This window comes from Huiozyma naganishii, chromosome 9, assembly GCF_000348985.1.
Source record: "Huiozyma naganishii CBS 8797 chromosome 9, complete genome".
In the NCBI taxonomy this organism is placed as follows: Eukaryota; Fungi; Ascomycota; class Saccharomycetes; order Saccharomycetales; family Saccharomycetaceae; genus Huiozyma; species Huiozyma naganishii.
The window spans coordinates 575,763-595,429 of record NC_035930.1 but is presented as its reverse complement, the minus strand read 5'-3'; the positions used below and the strand labels follow the sequence as shown (position 1 = coordinate 595,429).

General features: G+C 42.6%; 6 protein-coding genes across 6 annotated transcripts; 3 read left to right on the top strand and 3 right to left on the bottom strand.

The window, feature by feature from the left end:
* Nucleotides 1-1,973: 1,973 nt before the first annotated feature.
* On the bottom strand, nt 1,974-3,644 carry DPS1 (aspartate--tRNA ligase DPS1; the record flags this gene model as incomplete). The annotated part of the gene is made up of 1 exon (XM_022609986.1): nt 1,974-3,644. One exon carries the CDS (start codon nt 3,642-3,644, stop codon nt 1,974-1,976), a length of 1,671 nt encoding a protein of 556 aa, XP_022466327.1.
* A 622-nt stretch (nt 3,645-4,266) lies between these two features.
* Nucleotides 4,267-8,175, top strand: KNAG0I02970 (uncharacterized protein; the record flags this gene model as incomplete). Its single annotated transcript, XM_022609984.1, has 1 exon — nt 4,267-8,175. One exon carries the CDS (start codon nt 4,267-4,269, stop codon nt 8,173-8,175), a length of 3,909 nt encoding a protein of 1,302 aa, XP_022466326.1.
* A 283-nt stretch (nt 8,176-8,458) lies between these two features.
* IMH1 (Imh1p) lies at nt 8,459-11,353 on the top strand (the record flags this gene model as incomplete). Its single annotated transcript, XM_022609983.1, has 1 exon — nt 8,459-11,353. The coding sequence occupies one exon, from the start codon at nt 8,459-8,461 to the stop codon at nt 11,351-11,353; it is 2,895 nt and encodes a 964-aa protein (XP_022466325.1).
* Nucleotides 11,354-11,490: 137 nt separating this feature from the next.
* KNAG0I02950 (uncharacterized protein) lies at nt 11,491-12,423 on the bottom strand (the record flags this gene model as incomplete). Its single annotated transcript, XM_022609982.1, has 1 exon — nt 11,491-12,423. One exon carries the CDS (start codon nt 12,421-12,423, stop codon nt 11,491-11,493), a length of 933 nt encoding a protein of 310 aa, XP_022466324.1.
* Nucleotides 12,424-12,702: 279 nt separating this feature from the next.
* UBC12 (NEDD8-conjugating protein UBC12) lies at nt 12,703-13,472 on the bottom strand (the record flags this gene model as incomplete). Its single annotated transcript, XM_022609981.1, has 2 exons — nt 12,703-13,190; nt 13,367-13,472. 2 exons carry the CDS (start codon nt 13,470-13,472, stop codon nt 12,703-12,705), a joined length of 594 nt encoding a protein of 197 aa, XP_022466323.1.
* Nucleotides 13,473-13,631: 159 nt separating this feature from the next.
* Nucleotides 13,632-19,358, top strand: STT4 (1-phosphatidylinositol 4-kinase STT4; the record flags this gene model as incomplete). Its single annotated transcript, XM_022609980.1, has 1 exon — nt 13,632-19,358. The coding sequence occupies one exon, from the start codon at nt 13,632-13,634 to the stop codon at nt 19,356-19,358; it is 5,727 nt and encodes a 1,908-aa protein (XP_022466322.1).
* Between the last annotated feature and the right edge of the window lie 309 nt (nt 19,359-19,667).

The following is a 19,667-nucleotide window of genomic DNA, read 5'->3' as shown; positions in this document are numbered from 1 at the left end:
GAGCAGCTCCGTGAGCTCTTTGATACCCAGGAGTGCAAACACTCCTGATATTATTTATCAACGTTTTAACGTTTTGAAGAAAGTCAGATTGCCTTGGGTATCTTTAGAAACCGATGGCTGGACATCAAACAAGGGCACCGATTGTATCAGTGTCACGATCAACCTTATAACCAGAAATATGGAACGCGTTGTTTTTCCGATTCACTTCGGAGAAGTCGAAACAAAAGAGAAGCAGGAGCTAACAGAAACCTTGCTTTCGTTGATGAAAATTTCTCTCTATCAAAATTGCTCACCTCCTGTTGCACGGATAATGCTACTTCCGTGATAGGAGCAACAGATTCGTTGAAAGGAGACGAGCAATTTCCTTTTTTCAACTCTCACAACGGTTGTGCCGTACCCCAAATTCAACTGTTTGTGAGAGCTTTAATCGATGATATTAATGAGAACCTGCAAACAGATACAGAAAACACAGGTTCAGAAAATGATGAAGAGGCTCTTGAATTGTTTCCTAATATCTGCCCAGTGGATATTGTCCAGCGTCTAATGGCACTGACCAAGAAATTGAGAAAATGTTTCACTTTTAAGAAAAGTTTCAAGGACTGTGTGGAGACACTACCGCCGTCATATTGTAACACTAGGTGGAACTTGACTTTTGTGAAGCCCACGTTTCAACTGCTAAAATTATCTATAAAGGTTTGACACCGTACGAATCGTTAACGAAAATAATATCTTTAAGCAAGCCCGCTAGTATTTGCTTCTTTCCATTACTGCTATATTGTAAAGAGATGTCATCGGTTCGTGCTAGTGGATTAAGTGAGCTCTTGATAAGACCGGTCGAACTTCAAAAGTTCAAAGCGAAGTATGAAAAGTACTACGCAAAAGCCTGTGATTCTACCTACATTCATATGTTGAGTGCGTTGTTTCATCATGATGCTGTGAAAGTTTTTAAAATCTCCCAAAAGCATTGTGTTGATGTATATTCTGAACTGACCAACATTGCATTCAAAATAATGAATTTTGAGATAACTGAAAATGGAGATGAGAGCAGCGAGACAGAAAATGATGGATCCCCCGATGAGTGTTATGAAAATGAAAGAGATCAAAGGAATTTTCGCTGGCGACGGTCGGTCTAATATGGCATTAACGGTCAAGGACTTTAAAAGAGTTTTGAGGGAACACTTGCTCAAAGAGATTAAAAATTTTAGGCAATTCTGGGAGTCTGGCGCATGAGATGAAGGTAAAGATTCGTATTTTGAAGTTTTGTGATTTCGAATTGTTGCCCGAAAGTAACAGCGAATTTCACACTGCTGATGTATTTTCTTTCAGAACACTGCTTTCCTGGGATATCATATCACAGTACCTGAATGAAACGAGGTCCAAGTTGAGTGATTCGACCGTTGCGGTTTCCAACCACAGTCTTTTGCCAAGCGTTCTGGATTACCTTCTCAGTATCAACGTTACTTCTGTTAACAGTGAAAGAGAATTTAGCAAACTGAAAAGGATAATCAACGATAAAAGGCACTCACTGGGAGATGAGAGTGCTGGTAATGAATTGCCCATAAGCAGGTCAACTCATTGAATCTCAAACTGTCTGTTGAAGAAATTAACGACATAGGGCTAAAGAATCTTCTGGACCGCAATTGTAAATAATACGTTCATTTCTAGAAAGTAAAAACCAGTGATAGCCATAATATACGATTGACAGTACTGCTATAGCACTTGAAATGCAAGGTCTGTACAAAATGTATATAGGTAATAGTGATTTGCTTATCGTTCACTGTGCAAGAAAGCAATGCGTTCTGGGTAATGGAAAACGGTCTCTATTTGCGGAATTCAATTCCGCATCTGATTCACGTGATCAAAAAACTTTCTTTCTTCGTGCGAAATCCAGTCCCGCACCAGGTCTAGGTCAGCGCGCGCATCGCGTACATTACTACGTCTATACACATACATCTGTGGGCTCCCTCCCCAGCCTATGGTCTCAATCTCTTTGGGTCCCTTGGGAACAACGAGGCCCTTCTGATGTTCTTCAAGTCCAGGAAGAACATGACAACTCTCTCAAGACCAATACCACCACCGGCATGTGGAGCACACCCGTAACTGAAGGACTCGATGTAGTCCTTCAAACCTGGGTCCTCCACACTCAGACCGTGGGCCTCCATTCTTTGCTTCAAAAGCTCGTGGTCGTGGATACGTTGAGCACCGGAAAGAATCTCTTCCCCGCGCATGAAGAAATCATACGAGTTGGAGTAATTCCCGTCCTCAGCACAGGGCATCGTGTAGAATGGTCTGATCGCCAGCGGGAACTTGTCCAAGATATAGAAATCGGTGTCGTATTTCTCACGAACCAGTTTACCAAGGAATTTCTCGTTTTCAGTGGACAAATCATCGAAATCACCCAATTCACGCCCAGCGGCACGTAACATGGCAATACCTTCTTTGTACTTGATCCGTACCATCTTACCGTCAGCTGGCAACTTGAACTCCTCGACAGGGTACTGTCTACGGACTAATTCAATCTCCTTGGCGAACCGTTTCTTCAATTCACCAAAGATGAACACGAAAAGATCAGAGAGTAAGTCCAACACCTCATGGTAGTGCTCCTCAAAGGTCATCTCCAAGTCGAGCCCCGTGAACTCGGTCATGTGACGGTGCGTGTTCGAGTTCTCAGCACGGAACACAGGTGCAATCTCAAACACTTTCTCGAAATCAGCTACCATCAATTGTTGCTTGTAAAACTGCGGGGATTGTGCAAGGTACGCTTTACTTTTGAAATACCCAACTTCAAAAACGTTCGCACCACCTTCACTGGGGGCACCCAACAATTTCGGGGTATGGATCTCATTAAATTGACGGTTCATTAGGAACTCGCGGAACAAAGAGCATACACCAGCTTGAATCCGGAATATCGCCTGGTTAGTCACAGTCCTCAGATCAATGACACGAGCGTCCAGTCTTGTGTCCAAGTTCACCACTGGCAATCCAGCAGCCTCAGCCTCAGCTTCGGACCGCGAGGCGTCCTCCAACAAGATGGGCAACACTTGTGGAGTACCGGAAATGACAAAAATCTCTCTCACGTGGATCTCGACGTCCTGCACAGTGGCGCTCTTGATCGGTTCAGCGACCTTCGCAACAACACCGCGCACAAGGACAATACTCTCCAAGTTGATCGCACCGGCCCATTTGACCATTTGCTTCGAAACGGATCCATCGTCTTGCACTTTCACCAAACCTTGGATCAAATCAGCCTGCTGTCTGAAAGTCAAAAAGGCCAAAGTCGCACCCTGCTGTCTCGTGTTGTGGACACGCGCCCTGAAACACACCGCTTCACCGTCCTGCGCGGCCCCCAGTTCTTGGAACTTGACACGACGTTCCCCGGTTCTGGTGGTCGACTGGATCAGAGGCAACTTCCCGTAGTGGTCCTTTGCGGTGTCCGAGGCAGCGGACTCGCGCTCACGTTGCTCCTTCTCCTCTTGCAACTGCGCGGCACGCTCCGCCTTCTTCTTCGACTTCTCTTGCTCCTTCAAGTACTTCTTCATCGCCTTCTTCGATAAAGGTTGCCCATCCTCACCTAAAATAACTTGCTCGGGTTGTTCCTGAACAGCGGTCTCTGCAGCAGCGGCAACTTTTCCCTCTGTAGACATTGGTACCTTCCTTCTACTTATTCTTCTCAATTGAGTGCCGCAGTTGCAACTACAAGACTTCAACTAACCGTATTCCCTTCCGACTCATCTGCCAATGGTGACGAATACAACGTGAAGAAAACGATAAAAATTTTTCACTCAACCCCAAAACCCTAATTCCCAAAAACAAGAAGTTAGGGTTTAAAAAATGTAAGGGTTACCCGATACTAGGGCTTGCAAGCTTTCCACCCAAATTAGGGCTTGCACCCCGCACGTGACCCCAAGTTTCAAAAAAAGGAACCAATCGTCGCATCGGGAAACCGGCGAGTCCTCCTGTCCCAAAGAGGAAAATTCGTAAAAAGTCTCAAAAACATTAATTTTTTTTCTCTGTTTCCAGAACTCGAGACTGGAAAAATTGGAAGTGAATTTTTCGTTGTCAAAGGCAAGAGAGACAGAGGATATACAAGACAGAAGGCATCGCGTGAGAGATAGTATTCTTTGCTGACAACATATAGGTACGTATAATATATTCACAGGGGCACACAGCACAGAATTGGGCTAAGCTTTTACTGCGGTTTTATTATTTGTCGTCGGTTTCAGCAGTTAAGTGCAGGAAAGTGTAATTTACCGCCTTTTCGGAGTGATGGATTTTGGCCAGTCCGGCTTGAACGTGCGGGAGGGCAGCCACGACGGTGCGCTCTCGCAGATCAAGGTCATCGACATTCTCGTGGTGGACCACGACTATACGTCGACGCTGCCCAACGTGCTGAGTTTGAAGAAAGGTGAGGTCGCTTTTTTGGCGAACAAGTCTACCACAGGCTGGTTGGACGTGCTCGTGATTATGGGAGACCCGCCAGCGCAGAGAGTGTCAAGAGGCTGGTTTCCTCACAACTACACTCAACAGATTGGTGACGTCGAGCTTAAGAGACGGTACTCGGATAAGTTGACGGACTCCCTCAGGAGGGGGTCCCGGAAACAATCTGCCAGAAGCTCGGAACTTCTTTTGAAGACTACTGTCTCGAACTTTAATTTGGGCGATGACGACCCACTCGCGGCATCGGATTTCCTCTTTGCGCACGAGATCGAGGAACTGTACGGCAATAACCAGTTTGGTGACCTCTTGCAGGAAAACCTCCCGGTCATATGGGCCACCGTGCTCACGGGCGACAAAAGATCGCCCATGATCTACTACAACGATCAATTAAACGTGTACTGCAACCGACTCCCCACACTGCCTAAATCAGCGCACCGAGGGGGGGGCGGGGTCGGGGACAAACCGGTACGATTGAACCCGAAAAAGATGCCCCGTTTGACTGGAGACGATACGTTGTACCTCCACACGGCAGACATAAAACTGTGCAGGGACTTGTTTGAGAACTCGCTGTACTACTGCTCGTTGGCACACGAGACTTTTAAGGCAAAGGACCAACTTAAGTTCGTCGAAGTGATCAGACGGTTCGCCACATCGGTCACGTACATCACAATGGCAGTCAGGTTGTTCGAAAACTGCATAAACAAAACAGCTAGGAAAGAGATCAAACATCTGATGAAATGTATCATTAAATCTTTGTCCGTTATCAAGCTGAACGCAAACGTCTACTTCTGCAATAAGAAGGGGTACACGAGAACCGCGCAACAACAGGAATACAATAGGACCGCCTCCGTCGCGACCGCCTCTACAATGCACTCGGATAACACGCTGACCCAAGCTACCAGTGGTAACACACGCAATAGAGTATTGAGTCTTGCCGACTCCGTATCGAACCAAGAAAGAGGAGGGGCCGACACGGAACCAAACTCAAAGAAATTAGATTCGAAACATGACGATTACTACAGCACTTTGGAGACAACTATCGACACGGAGTTTTTCGGGTCGCCAAAGTCAATACAGCTGCTATACTACGTACTGCAAAACAACGTCACGTTGGACTCGAGTGAAAGACACCTGCTACCGCAACTTTTCCCAAGATTCTTTCAGGACTCCTTCAACGCTGGCTCTTGGACTAACCCGTTTGCAGCAGAACATATCGAGGAGAAGGAAAAGGAAAGCAGTTGTGAATTCGCCAAGGAGACTAAATTAACGAAGATTGCTGACCCGTGTAAGAATTCCGTGTCGACCACGACGTCGTCGACGTCCTCCTCAGATTTTCCTCAACCTTCAGAAACATCAACCAAAAACACGGGGTCGCGCGACAGCAAAGCAGGAACAGCTGGACCAAAGTTCAACCTTTCCACTCACTCTCCGTCTTTGTCGCCAGTCGCGTCCCGCGTTTTGAATTCAACCAGTGGTAGCCAGGCGGCACATTTCTCTCTTGCATCCAACCAGTTACAGAAAACGAAATCAGGTCCGAGACCAAGGCTGTACCCGCTGACGAGGGACACACTCTCAAAGATGAGACAAAGCAAGGAGCAAATATATGATCACATTGTATCATACATCCAACAAACCAATAACGTGAAGCCCGATGTGAAAATGATCCTCAAGATTTATACAGAGTTCAATGATAAGCTGCTGAATATGGCTATTATTGAAAACCTGGATCTGACGTTTTTTGTGAACCTGAGAAAGATTCTCTTTAATAACGACAAGTGCGATGAAAGCATAAAACTGTTACGACATTCTTGCACAACCATTTCGCACCTGTTGAACGAGTTTTTCAATATCAAACAAGCATTCCATGACACAGTCATCAAATTGACAATTGTCACACAGCACACCAGCACTGAGGACCCGTTTGTGTTCCGCTCAATGGAAAATTCCCATTCCGTTGGCTACTTGGAGAAATTCCCCATAGTCACAAGCGAAAAACAAGTACACCTCTCCCAGGACTATGACATAATGGCGGACCAAATATTAAAGCAGTTGTGGAAAAGTGATGTTCATATTAGCACACTGGAGTTCCTGGACCCGTTCGCCATATTCAAAGAAAGTTATATTCATTATTACGAGATAAACTCCGTCGCATGCAACATTGTGGAAAGACTGATCGAGGAGAAGGAAAACATCATGAATTTTGCTGCCAGAAGCATGCAGGGTTCTTTAATTGACATGTTACAGAAGGACGAGTACAAGGATGCCAGGTGGTTTGAAGATGATTTTCTTCGTAAGGGTAGTGACAAAAGCGACTCATTCATGAAGAGAGCATCTTTGAGCGGTAGTAATGCTGTGGCGTGGTACATACAGTCCCCTGTCCAGCAAGACCTTGTCTTTGATATCAAAACAGATACGGTTAAATCGGGTACCTTGGAAGCATTGGTCGATCACCTTGTTTTTGGCATGAACAACGGGATAATCGATAATTTGTACATGGGGACTTTCCTAATGACATTCCGCAGTATCTATACCAGCTCGATGGACTTTATTGTACATCTAACGAGGATTTACAACGCATTTCCGCCCAGTGGACTATCATTTAATGAGTACAACGAGTGGATTTCTAAAAGATCGTTACCGATAAAAACTAACATCGTCAAAGTATTGCAGTCTTTCTTTACCAAGTACTGGATAAACACATACTGGGAACCAAAATTGGATTCAGCGATTATGGAGCTTGTAAAGATGGCGGTTTCAGAGAAAATATCAGGCGCAACAGCGTTAATGAATAAATGCACAGAAATTATCAAGAACTGTACGAATAACGATGGGGCCGAGAGTATCAGAAGTGTCCACTCAGTCACACTACGTACAGCGGACTGGTCACAATCAGTTAAGAAAATCAAGAAAATCAAAGCCCACGATATATCGGCCTCAGGGTTTGCGCAACAAATCACGCTGATGAATTATGAAATGTACAGCAAGATCGAGCTATTCGAGTGTCTGGATAAAATTTGGGGGAAATCGATGAATTGCGACTTTGGGGGATCCGCGTCCATTGCAAACTTTATTGAACACGCAAATCTTCTGACAAACTACGTTTCGTTCAAAATTGTTAGTGAGGTCAATATGAAAAAGCGAGTGAAACTGATCACATATTTTATTACAGTTGCGCTGCACTGCCATCGATTGAGCAATTTTGCTACCTTGACAGCCATAATCTCCGCTCTATATTCTTCCCCTGTATTTCGGTTGAAAAAAACATGGACTCAAGTCCCCGTCGACTCTAAAGATGTGTTAAACAAACTTGACAGTCTAATGGACTCCAAAAAGAACTTCATTAACTATAGAGAATCGCTAAAGGCAAGATCTAGGAACACCCCGTGTATCCCATTTTTCGGGGTGTATCTTTCAGATTTGACCTTTGCTAACAGTGGTAACCAAGATTGGCTACCAGTGATCAATTTCAGGAAGAGATTCATCATAGCGGATATCATTCGTGATATTTTAAGGTTCCAAAGATGCAACTATTCAAACTTCACCAAAAACGAGGATATTTCGTACTTTATAACGCGCGCGTTGCAAGGGGTCCCAGACTTGGAAGCTCAGTACAGTCTCTCTCTTGAAGTCGAGCCAAGATCGAACTCTACATCGAAGGAAAACGAAAAGGACATCTCGTTTGGTTCAGCAGCTACCAAATTTTTAAAGGTAAAGCACGGTATGAAATTATTTGGTTAGGGTGCGCTACAAAATGGATTATATACGAATATATGGAATGTATTAGTAATGTTATGAACGGTCTAAGCATCGCTAGGGGGTCACCTTGCTCTAGTCATTGTTGGGCACCTGTGTAGGAAGCTAGAACCGTCAATTTGCGGGTAACGGTACCGCGCTTGACGCGAAAACTGTAATTTGATGAACTACTTCACGATTTTGGGGCTTCTCCTTCACGCATGGCGAAGGCAAACCAAACGTTGTCCAGGCCTCGCTCCACTGAGTAAGTTGCTCTGCATCAAGGGTGATGTTCAAGCAGTTATCCCAGATAGGGAAGAACCTTACTGATGAGATTCAGAAGGGACTCTCTGATGAGCAGTTGGCTGATGGTGTGGGCAACGGTACTGAACCTAGCACTGGGAACTCAGATGATCCTGTAAAGTATGAAGAATTCCCGAAAGAAATACAAGGAAAGTTGAGGAAGCTTGACAAATATGAATCCAAGTACCCTCTGCTCCTAAATGCTTATAAGTCGGAGCGTGTCAAGAATGAAAAATTCGAAGCAGTTCAAAAGATTTTGATGGAGAATACCCCAATATCAGACTTCAACGATGTGGAGCAGACCCTGTCAGTGTTTTTTACAGACCTTACGAACAAGACAAGTATGTTAAATGAAGAGATTAAAAGGCTAACTATTGCGAAGCAGAAGACTGAAGAGGAGAACAAACAACTGAAGCAGGAAAATAAAGACAAATTACCCGAGAACCTGTCTCAAACTGAAAAGGAAGCAGAAGGTGGCACGCCATTTGAAGGTTCTACAGATGACAGTGAGCTCCAAACTATTTTTGAAACTCAAAAGCGACAAATAACAGATTTGCAGACGGAAATCAAAGACTTAAAAGAAAAGTATGAAATCGAAGAAAAGTCAAGAGAGGAAGCAGAGCTTGCTAAGAAAGTTTTGGAGGATGATGAAAAGCAGTATGGAACTGATATTACGAAAATTAAAACCGAATTGCAACAGGTATCCGAGAAAAATGACAGCGCTGAGAAAACCATCAAGACTCTAGAAGAGCAGTTAAAGCATGTTGAAGAAACCGCCACAGAAGATAAAAAATTACTCAACTCAAAAGACGTTTTGCTAAAAGAAAACGAAGACCAGATGCGGAAATTAGAAGGTGAAATTCAGGAAAAAAAACAAAAGATTGCTACGTTACAAAAGGACGTTGAAAGTTTGAAAGTAACCGTTTCACAGAACGGAAGTAATGTAGATATGCCGTCATTGTCAGCAAGTAAGAAAAAGAAAAATAAGAAGAAAGGTAAAAAGAATGGTCCAACTACAGACAACATTTCAGTTGAGGCAGCACAAGACGTCAACTCAGCATCTATAGACGAGAGTACAGCAGCAGCATCTAGATATGATGACCTTCTCAACAAATACAACACTTTAGAGACATTGCATGGTAATTGCGAGGATTGGAAAGTGAAGTACACCAAATTGGAAACCGATTCTGAGTCGAAATGCAAGGAAATCGAATTGCAGTTAGAATCCCTCCAAAAGGCACTTGAACTAATTAAGGAAGAGAAGGTGGAAGCTAGGCGAGAACTGGAATTCAAAAATAAGGAATTAGAGGAAGTCAGAGATATGCTTAAGACTGTAGGTAATGAGTTGGTTGAGGCTAGAGATTCGATCAAAGAAGCCGGTGTTAATTCGACTGATAAATTGAAATTAGAAGCAGAAATTACAGCTTTGAAAGAGAAAATCAGCATGTATGAGGAGAAAGAACCTAAATTAAATGAAACAATTAAGAAATTGAGACAAACGGAAGAAGACTTAAAGAGAAAGCATAATGACGAAAAAGCTGCTTTAGAATCTAACGTAAAATTTTTGACATCGACTCTCGAAGAGAAGAAAAAGGAAAACGATATTTTGAGCACTCAACTAAAGGACTACAACAGCCTAAAGTCGAGCCTACTACAAAAGGAAAAGACTGTTGTATATTTGGAAAAACAAGTTAGAGAGTTTACCACCAATGATGAAGCGGTTAAAAGGAAACTTGAAACACTAAAGAAGGATAACGAAAAATTAAATAACCGGATTGAACTTTTGAAGAAAGAAAATGAAAGCCTGACAGCCGAGGTCAAAAAGAACAGCGGTTCTTATGAGGGTTACTTGAAAGAAAATGGTAAGCTATGCGAAAGATTAAACGTCTTACAGGAGAAATACAATACATTACAAAATTTGAAGAGTAACTCGAATGAACAAACGAATTCAATCAAAAGGCAGTGTGAGGAACTCAACTTGAAGCTGAAAGAGGCCAATAAGAGAATAATGTCCATGGAGGATGAATTGAATGAATACAGCACAATTATTCATGATAAAACGAGAGAGGCCGACACTATGCGCAGATTGCTTTCTGAGTCCCAAAACGAGGGTACAGACAAGCAAGAATCTCTACAGACCAAACTTTCCTTCGCATTAGAAGAAAAAGCGAAACTGGAGTCAGACATGGCCCTCCAATCCTCTAGACAAATAAGAGAGACACAAGAGTTGAAACGTTCACAAAATGAACTAGAGACCGAAATGCATAAACTGAAAATGAAAGAGAAACAAATGCTATTAGAAATAGAGACCTTGACTTCTCTGAATGAAGCCATAAAAAGAAAGAATGAGGTCAACTCAGAGGACTCTTCGGGTTTGGAAAAGATAGCGTCGAACCTAAAGGAGTCACTGTCAAGGGCCGATAAGAGAGTTCAGGAATTACAAAAGAGTAATGAGGAATTGTTGGATCTGAACAACGACATTAACAAGAAGTTCGATAGGTTGACAAAAAATTACAAGTCTCTTTCTAATCAATTCAACGCGTTTAAAGATGTCAGGCAGGATACTTCGCGTAGATCCAGCAGATCTGGTTCGGTAAATTCACAAGCGTCTGACCATAAACTTCCATCGAAGAGTCTGTCCGTTCCGGAGCAGGTGGCGCGCAGATCATCGTCATTTAAGGACGTACCGTCCATTCTGTCCTCTACGGGGAAGCCAAAGGATGCTGATATTGAGAGAGAAGAAAAAGTTGCATACATTAAAAATGTACTATTAGGATTCCTGGAGCATAAAGACCAAAGAAATCAACTTCTGCCTGTGATTTCAATGCTTCTGCACTTTGACAGCAATGATGAGAGAAGGTTGTTAATGTCTCTACGGTAGGCACTGTAAATTGTTTATTTTAACTTCGGAAGAATCTGCATTATTTGTACTCTTAGTATGTAGGAACATATACCAATAGACTACATTCAATTAAATAAGCAAATATGGAACATTATTGTAGGTCCTAGCAATCACTATTAATGCTTTGGTGTGTCATCGTATTTATGAAGATAATCGTTACCGCCAACGCATTGCGCCACTGTCAGTTGGTCATTTCCGATAATATCCTGGATCTTGATGGCTACTTCTGCAGTTATTTCTGTTCCATCGTGTTCAAGAATTATACCAGTTCTATTCTCCTTCAATTTTCTTATATCGCTGTATATTTTCCTTTCGCTTTTAACCGGGTTCTCCCCGTCCAGGCTCCAATCAAATGTATCATAATCCCATAGAACCGATTGTAGTCCGAATTGTTCCGTTATTGCCCGGACACGATTATCGATACCCCCATACGGTGGTCTGAACCATTTTGGTGTATGATGCCCCGTGGCGTTCATTGCCCATATAGACCATTCGATCTGAGCAATAATCTGTTCGTTAGTTAGACTTGGAAGATATTTATGAGACCATGTATGTGATCCAATCAAATGTCCTTTATCCATCATTTTTTCGTAAAGATCTGGATAGCTGACAACGTTGACGCCCAAGACAAAAAATGTTAGCTTGGAGTTCAACTTATTCAGTAATTGTTCCGTTACCTGAGATGGGCCATCATCAAACGTCTGGGAAAGCTTTCGACAAGTTTGTATATCACCGTCTGCAACACAACCGTGGCAATCAAACGAACACATTGACTTGGAAACTTTCGAGCAATCCCCCTGTTTGTAGGAGTCAAAGTCTGGTATTTTATTCATGTCAATAAAATTCAATGGGATGTAAGGTGGATCAAAATCCGGCCATGCTGACAGTCCAGTAAAATCTGAAAGCCACTTTGGAAACGGCGTCTGGTTCTGGATCAATTTTCTGCCCGTATTCAAACCAAGTTGCGGGGTGAGTGTTACGGTGTCTGCTCTTGTGATCGCACAAAAAGTATGCAGAATAATAAAGGTGACTTTCAGTTGTAACTTCATATTTTCGTTTCACAATCGACAAGGGTGTCCAGATACCAAAATACCTTAATTTTGGATTTAGTGGAGGGTCTATTCAGTAGGATATCCCAGCACACACTTTCTTATTCTACTTAACTTTTGGATGTGTGACACAAAAAATGCCAAGTGGGACCTCTTTTCGTTTTAAGTATTGTTTCTGCATCTTTTTTTATTTCCCGTTCTGTCACAGGATCGACGCATACGTAATTAGAGGGAAGATATACAGAGTTACCAGTATAGAGAGTGTCTGTAAATAGAGTCCTATAAGACATTATCGTAGGCGATCATGTTGATTGATTCTCCGGCCATGGATTTTTGGACAATGTGTTTAAAAACGGCAGGATCGTGTAGCAACGTATCTGCAGCCTGCTTATTCAAAGGATCTTTTGGGTTCGGTTCTATGAACAGGAATAGGAGGCCAATAATTACACTTTGCAGGTCCAGAGCGGGTGACCAATCCTCTCGCAAGATATTTAGGCATATTTCACCTGTCCGGTTGATATTTGGATGGTAAATTTTAGTGAGACATACCACTTTAGGAGGTTCTATCGGATAGTTCTCGTTGATGGTGAACTGAAAACGGAAGTGGCCGAGGTTGTAGAAACCCTCGTCTATCGAGAGGATCAGCAGAAGCTCGGGTTGTTTCGTGATGTCCGAAGGGTGGGAGATAACGTGCATCGAAACAGTGGGAGGTAGTTCCACAGATTCTATATCTCTCCCCAAACGCACACGGGCAGGCGATAGCACCACTGTATCCTTGCCACCGGCAATACCATGGCTTTTCAGCTCCTCTTGTTTCCTCTTCTGTAATTCGCGCAGTTTCAGCTTATTTCATCGGGAGCGCGACGCATGAGACGCTACCGTTCCTTCGTTAGTAAAGTTATACTTCAAATATCTTGCACAAGTAACGGTAGGAAAAACATACCATGCAAATAATCACCTGCAGGAGACAGAGCGGGGGATGATTTCCTGATAGAAGAAACTCTGAACAGTTCAACAGGGTCACTGGAACTTTCCGTTTTGTTCAACATTCTCACGTGACGCGCATTGCTATTTCGCGTATTCAAAATAGCAATTCCTTCGCGATTGAGGGAGTTACTTCCAAGAGGTGGTGCTGGTAAAAAATCTGTGTAGAAGACCATAGGGAAGTCGTCTTGGTCGCAGCTGCGTGCAAAGTGTGTTTGATAAATATGAGACGGGGTCACTCGAGGCTACTGTCCACGAGGGCGAAAGCGCTGTTCAAGCTGTCCCAGCATTATGCTGACGTCGATACGAGTGAACAACACGACCCGGAACAGAACAGTTTGGACGTTCTCTTGCGGTTGTTGCCAATTTCGTACTCCTCGGATACGTCCAAACTGTACACCATTCCGCTGACGCTGAATGAATGGGAGATTTTGTTTGCTGTATGCCAGCTGGTCCCCAAAACATCGGAAATTGCAAAAGAGCTACTGAACAACATCATTTCAGCCTACTTTTTAGCATCTCCAAGACAGAGAGTCTCGGATGTTCTATATGCGAAATTCAAACTGAATCATTGGAAGAATCCAAACGAGGTGTTGACGTACTACTGTACGAGATTTCTGATCACCGCTGCTTCAAAGTTCCCAGAATTAAACGCACTTTGTATTGACCTGGTCAAAACATTCTTTGCAAACGTAAGGAAGCTATACCTGGTGAAGCAGAGCGCATTGTTTTCCCTTTTAGGACTGATGAATTCCTTCATAACTGATAGTTCAACTTTGGAACTGACTAGATACGTTTGGTCGGAGCTCGCGCAGCTGTTTGGACAAGAAAATTTCAGCAAACAGATCAACGAAATGTTGATTGGACCAACTTCATACACCAACGAAGCGATCGTTCAATATTTCGATAATGGGAGAGAAATATGTGGCAGCCTCTTCGTGAGTACATTTGCGGAAGTTCAAACCTCTTTGATATCCCATTTGATATCAATTCCACAAGATCCAGATACGGATCAAACAACACGCCTGTCGGAGTATCTCTTGACTCAGCAACATATGAACTTCAAAGCGGAACAAATGTTCCGGCAAGCTTCAAGTGACGACAGTTCATCAGAGACCACGCTGGATGCTGGGTCTCAGATTTTAGACGTCATAAATTCTCACAGGAGTTTCTTCACAGAAGCGTGCAAACTTTCTGTTGCGATGTGTTCAAAACCAGAGAGCAACGTCGATTTATCCAGTCATGATAGAGCCATGTTTCACTTTAACGGTATTGCCAGCTTTTTTGAGACTTTGTGCCTGATTCCATTTATGGAAGATGAGGAACCTGAGTTATTCAGCTCGTTTGTGAAGCTGGTCGGTCACGCAATCGACAAATACCTACTGACCGATGTGATCAGTGACAAGTTACCCTCGGCAGTTGTGGCTGCTGCGTCGATACTCAACTTTCACACTGAACAGTTGTCGGAACAACTGTTACGGGCTTTCCCACTTCTAGTGGGCTCAGAATATATGACCGAGTCATCAGTCGTCAAACTATCCAAGATTTTCACCGTAGGATTACAAGCGTTGAATGAGGATTCCATAGTGAGCACCATTTATTCAATCAATAATCTCTTAACTCTGTCAGAAGATAGCTCTCCAAAGAAAGCCATAAGAGATCGACAATTAACAATGACCTCAATGCCTTCCAAGGGAATAAGCAGTGATATTAGGTCTGCTTCAATGAAGGGGATAGGAAAGAAACTGTCTCGCAATTCTATGAAATCGGCACTTGAGAACGATGTGAATACTCCAGGATACACCCTTCAAAAGGCCTTACTTACCAACTGTGTTACGACAACGACTACAATTGCCTCTGAATATAGTAATCCAACAATCACTGCACTAACTGTCTCCATACTTACACAAAAAGCTTCGGTTTTGCCCAGCAATTTGAATGGAATCATTATAACGGCACTGGCTAAATTGGCAGTCGATACAGAAACTACAGAATTTACATCCATACTAAAGTTCCTCCTCCTGGTTTACAATACAGCAGTCAAGAAGAATGATTCCAAACTAGTACAATCAGTGGCAAGCGCGAAAGCTATCATATCTAAGGACCTTCTGTCGAAGAAATACTGCTCCGAAATCTACTATATTCACCTGAATGACATATTGGATACATTGATAGACAGCGGTGAAGTAGAAAAATTGGAGCACCATAGATCCCATCAAGAAATCTCACGCGTTGCAGACCAAATGGCTTTCCATTTGCTGTCCCTAGCAGCGCTGTTACCAAAACCAGGGGAGAAACCCTTTGATTTGAGCACTAACGAAACTTTGACAAACAAATTTAGAAACGTCTGGTTTAATATGGTCGTCCATGGGTTCTTCTACGGTTCGGACACCGTCAGTGCCAACCTAACTAGTCTATTAACATTGGCTTATAATAGCCCGCCCCTTGCATCTGGTTTTCCAACCAATAACAAGGAAATGTCCTTGGAAATGAATACTGTTTTACGTCGTGGATCTTCAACTTCAAATATGAAGCAACAAAGAAACTTGGTATCTGTTTATTTGAATGCTATAGCTCTTAAAGCAAAGACAGTGTCTAGTTCGAAGGTTTTATTTCTTGCTGCGACGTTGTTACTGGAAACCATCAGATGCGAGGCCGGTGTCTGCAGCAAAATACTGAAGTACCTGTCAGATCCTGTGATAATCTCGAGTAATATCGATAAATCTATCATTCTGATATCCCAAACTTTAATCAAAAAGTATGTCCATCTGGCGCAATTAGGAAGTTCTCGTTTATTCAATTCCAAGACAATAGCTGCTCAATTGACAGCTATCCCTGTGTGCCTTGTGGATAAAAACGTATACTTACAGGAAGCAGCATTCTTGTATTGTCATCAATTCATCAAACATATCCCTTCAGCGTTGTGTCACCATGAATCCCTGTACACTCTTTTGGATTTGATGAGTACGACCTTTGACAGCATTCTCGATTGTGAAGTAAACAAATTTAATCCTCGTTTTGAGTTTGCTTTGGAACACTCGCCTGCCAAGGTCTTGTTTCCAGCGTCCAAAGAATGGCGTATAGCAACACACAAGAAGCTGAATCAGGCTGCCAGGGAATGGGTTAGATACCTGTTGAGCAGAGCAAATCAAGATATCAAAATACTTCTGCAATCTTACATTTCTGACTTCAGTCAATTCAAGCGAGTTAACAGTGTCAAATTTGGTGTTTCCTTTGCTGTTGACATAGCTGGTTCGATTTCTTCTGCTGATCGAGAATTGTCTAACGCTCAGTACGCATTTCCAAAAAAAATTGACACGGTTTCTGGCTTTATTTCCCAACATTCTTGGAGATCCAAGTATCTCGTTGACACCGCAATTGCCTCTTCCACTGCAGATATTGCAACAAAGGTTGTGATCAATGCGGCTGATATTAGATTAAAGCTTCTAACTAAGAGAAAAGTTTATGAAAACGATATCACAAACTTTCTGGATATGTCCGTCTCTTTGTTGGTATTAGGAAACTCGGATGCAGCATCCTTAATTTATGACATTGTTCATATACCTTTTGAGGTATTCACTTCGTTTTCTTTAAAAGTCGCAATCAACGTGTGGCTCACAATAGTTAAAGATAGATCTGATCTAGCGCACGTATTGCTTGCTGAAGTGTGTTACTGTTGGATTTGCTCAATTGATGAGAAGAAGGGTCTGTATTCAAAAAGCAACGAATTGATTAGTGAGGAATGTCAAATGATGGAATATTCACCATATGACAAAAAAGATATTGATCGAAATGCAAAGGCAGCATCCAAAGCTATGCAACCGCATCGGCACCTAATTGATTTTTTTTCATCACACTTTGAAGGATCTTCGTTGCAGAGTGACTTCTTATTGAAGATTTTTACAACTACGCTACTTTATGCTATGGAGAATCTGGATGCGGCTTCTTTACACCCTTTTGCTCGTATGATTCGTTTTGAATTACTGATTCTCGGAGTCAATGTTATGAGCGAAAACGTGAAGCAAAAGACGAAACACGTAGGAAAGCTATGTCGCTCTATCATCAACGGTGGTTTGAGCTGGTTTATGAAACCCAAATCGTGGCCATTTGGCTCGAATTTACTAAAAATCAGGGCGGATATATCCATCCTTCAAGAGTTCTTCGGATTGCTGTCAAAACATGTCACTATTTTCAAAGAGTACTGTCGTCCTGAGTTCGTGTTGTTGGAGTTTTTTTTAACAAGTGAGATTTATATCATAGCCACTTGGTTGGAGCCGCTTGACAACATTGAAAATCCAAACTCAAATAAATTAACCGAATTAGTGGTCGTGACTGCATTCCAGAAAGATGCCCAACTCGCTGCAAATATAGTCAGTCGTTACCCTGTGTCTAAACTAGAACAGTTTTTGACTTCGTTAGTGTGCAAATATCCCCTTAACTGTGTCATGGTACCAGAATTTGTTGAAAGGTTCCTGGGAGGCACCAAGGCTAAGAAAAACGAGCTATACCCGATAATGTACTGGTCTTCTGCAACTCCTTTGAAGGCTATTAATTTGTTTTTACCTAAATGGGAGACTAACTTCTTTGTTCTTCAATACAGCGTATATGCTGTTGAATCGTATGATGTGAATGTGATATTCTTTTACGTTCCTCAAATTGTACAATGTCTGAGATACGATCGTACTGGGTATGTTGAAAAGTTAATTATTGACACCGCTAAAATTAGTGTACTGTTTGCTCATCAAATTATCTGGAACTTACTGGCAAACTGCTACAAGGATGATGAAGGTGTTATCGAAGACGAAATAAAACCAACACTTGATAGAGTTCGGAATAGAATGGTTAGCACGTTCAGTAAAGCACACCGGGACTTTTATGAAAGAGAATTTGGCTTTTTCAACGAAGTTACTGGTATATCAGGTAAACTGAAGCCGTATATAAAGAAAAGCAAGGCAGAAAAGAAGCAAAAAATTGATGAAGAAATGAGCAAAATCGTCGTGGAACCTGGTGTCTACTTACCATCAAACCCGGATGGTGTTGTTATTGGGATTAATAGAACCAGTGGGAAACCCTTGCAGTCGCATGCAAAGGCTCCATTCATGGCTACTTTTAAAATCAAGAAGAAATGCAAGGACGCTATTACGGGTGAACCTGTAGATATTGAAAAATGGCAGAGTGCTATTTTCAAAGTGGGTGATGATTGTAGGCAAGACGTTCTGGCTCTGCAGTTGATTTCACTGTTCCGAACAATATGGTCGACTATTGGGCTGGATGTGTATGTTTTCCCTTACAGAGTTACTGCCACGGCGCCTGGTTGCGGTGTCATTGATGTTTTGCCGAACTCGATTTCTCGTGACATGTTAGGTCGTGAAGCTGTTAATGGACTTTACGAGTACTTTACCAGTAAATTTGGTCCCGAGAGTAGCATTGAATATCAGAATGCTCGGAACAACTTTGTGAAATCGTTGGCTGGTTACAGTGTGATATCGTACCTGTTGCAATTCAAGGATAGGCACAACGGTAACATTATGTACGACGATCAGGGGCACTGTCTGCACATTGATTTTGGGTTTATTTTCGACATTGTCCCCGGTGGTGTTAAATTTGAAGCTGTTCCGTTCAAGTTGACGAGGGAAATGGTCAAAGTAATGGGAGGATCTAGTGAAACGGCTGCTTTTGCAGATTTTGAGGAGCTTTGTATCAAATCCTATTTGGCAGCCAGGGCACACATGGACTTCATTATTGAATGTATCACGCCAATGTTGGATAGTGGGTTGCCATGTTTCAAGGGCACCAAAACTATCAAAAATTTGAAGAACAGATTCCAACCTGGGAAAACAGATCACGAGGCAGCACTGTACATGAAGGGTCTGATTAGAAAGAGTTTTGAGAGTCTGTTCACGGTTGGTTACGATGAGTTCCAAAGACTTACAAACGGGATTCCATATTGATCTGAGGAGCATTTTATTTATAACAAGGGTATTTGTTTTTGGATGCCCTTTCAGAGGCACTTTTGTCGTAGTGTGAGAATGTATGATATAAGTAATAGATTTTGTTAGATGCAAGGAGAGACGGAGCTGGTCGTGCGACCTCAATTTCGTCTTTCCATGGTTATAAAAGTAAGATGAGGAGCCTAATGGAGGTCGCGCATTTTCGGTGTTTGGACCATAAATGGCGAATATCATTTCAAGTTACGCACGCTGGTTAGATGAGGTTGTTCAGTTGGTGTAGAGTACCATTTTTTTTACGGGGTTATTTAT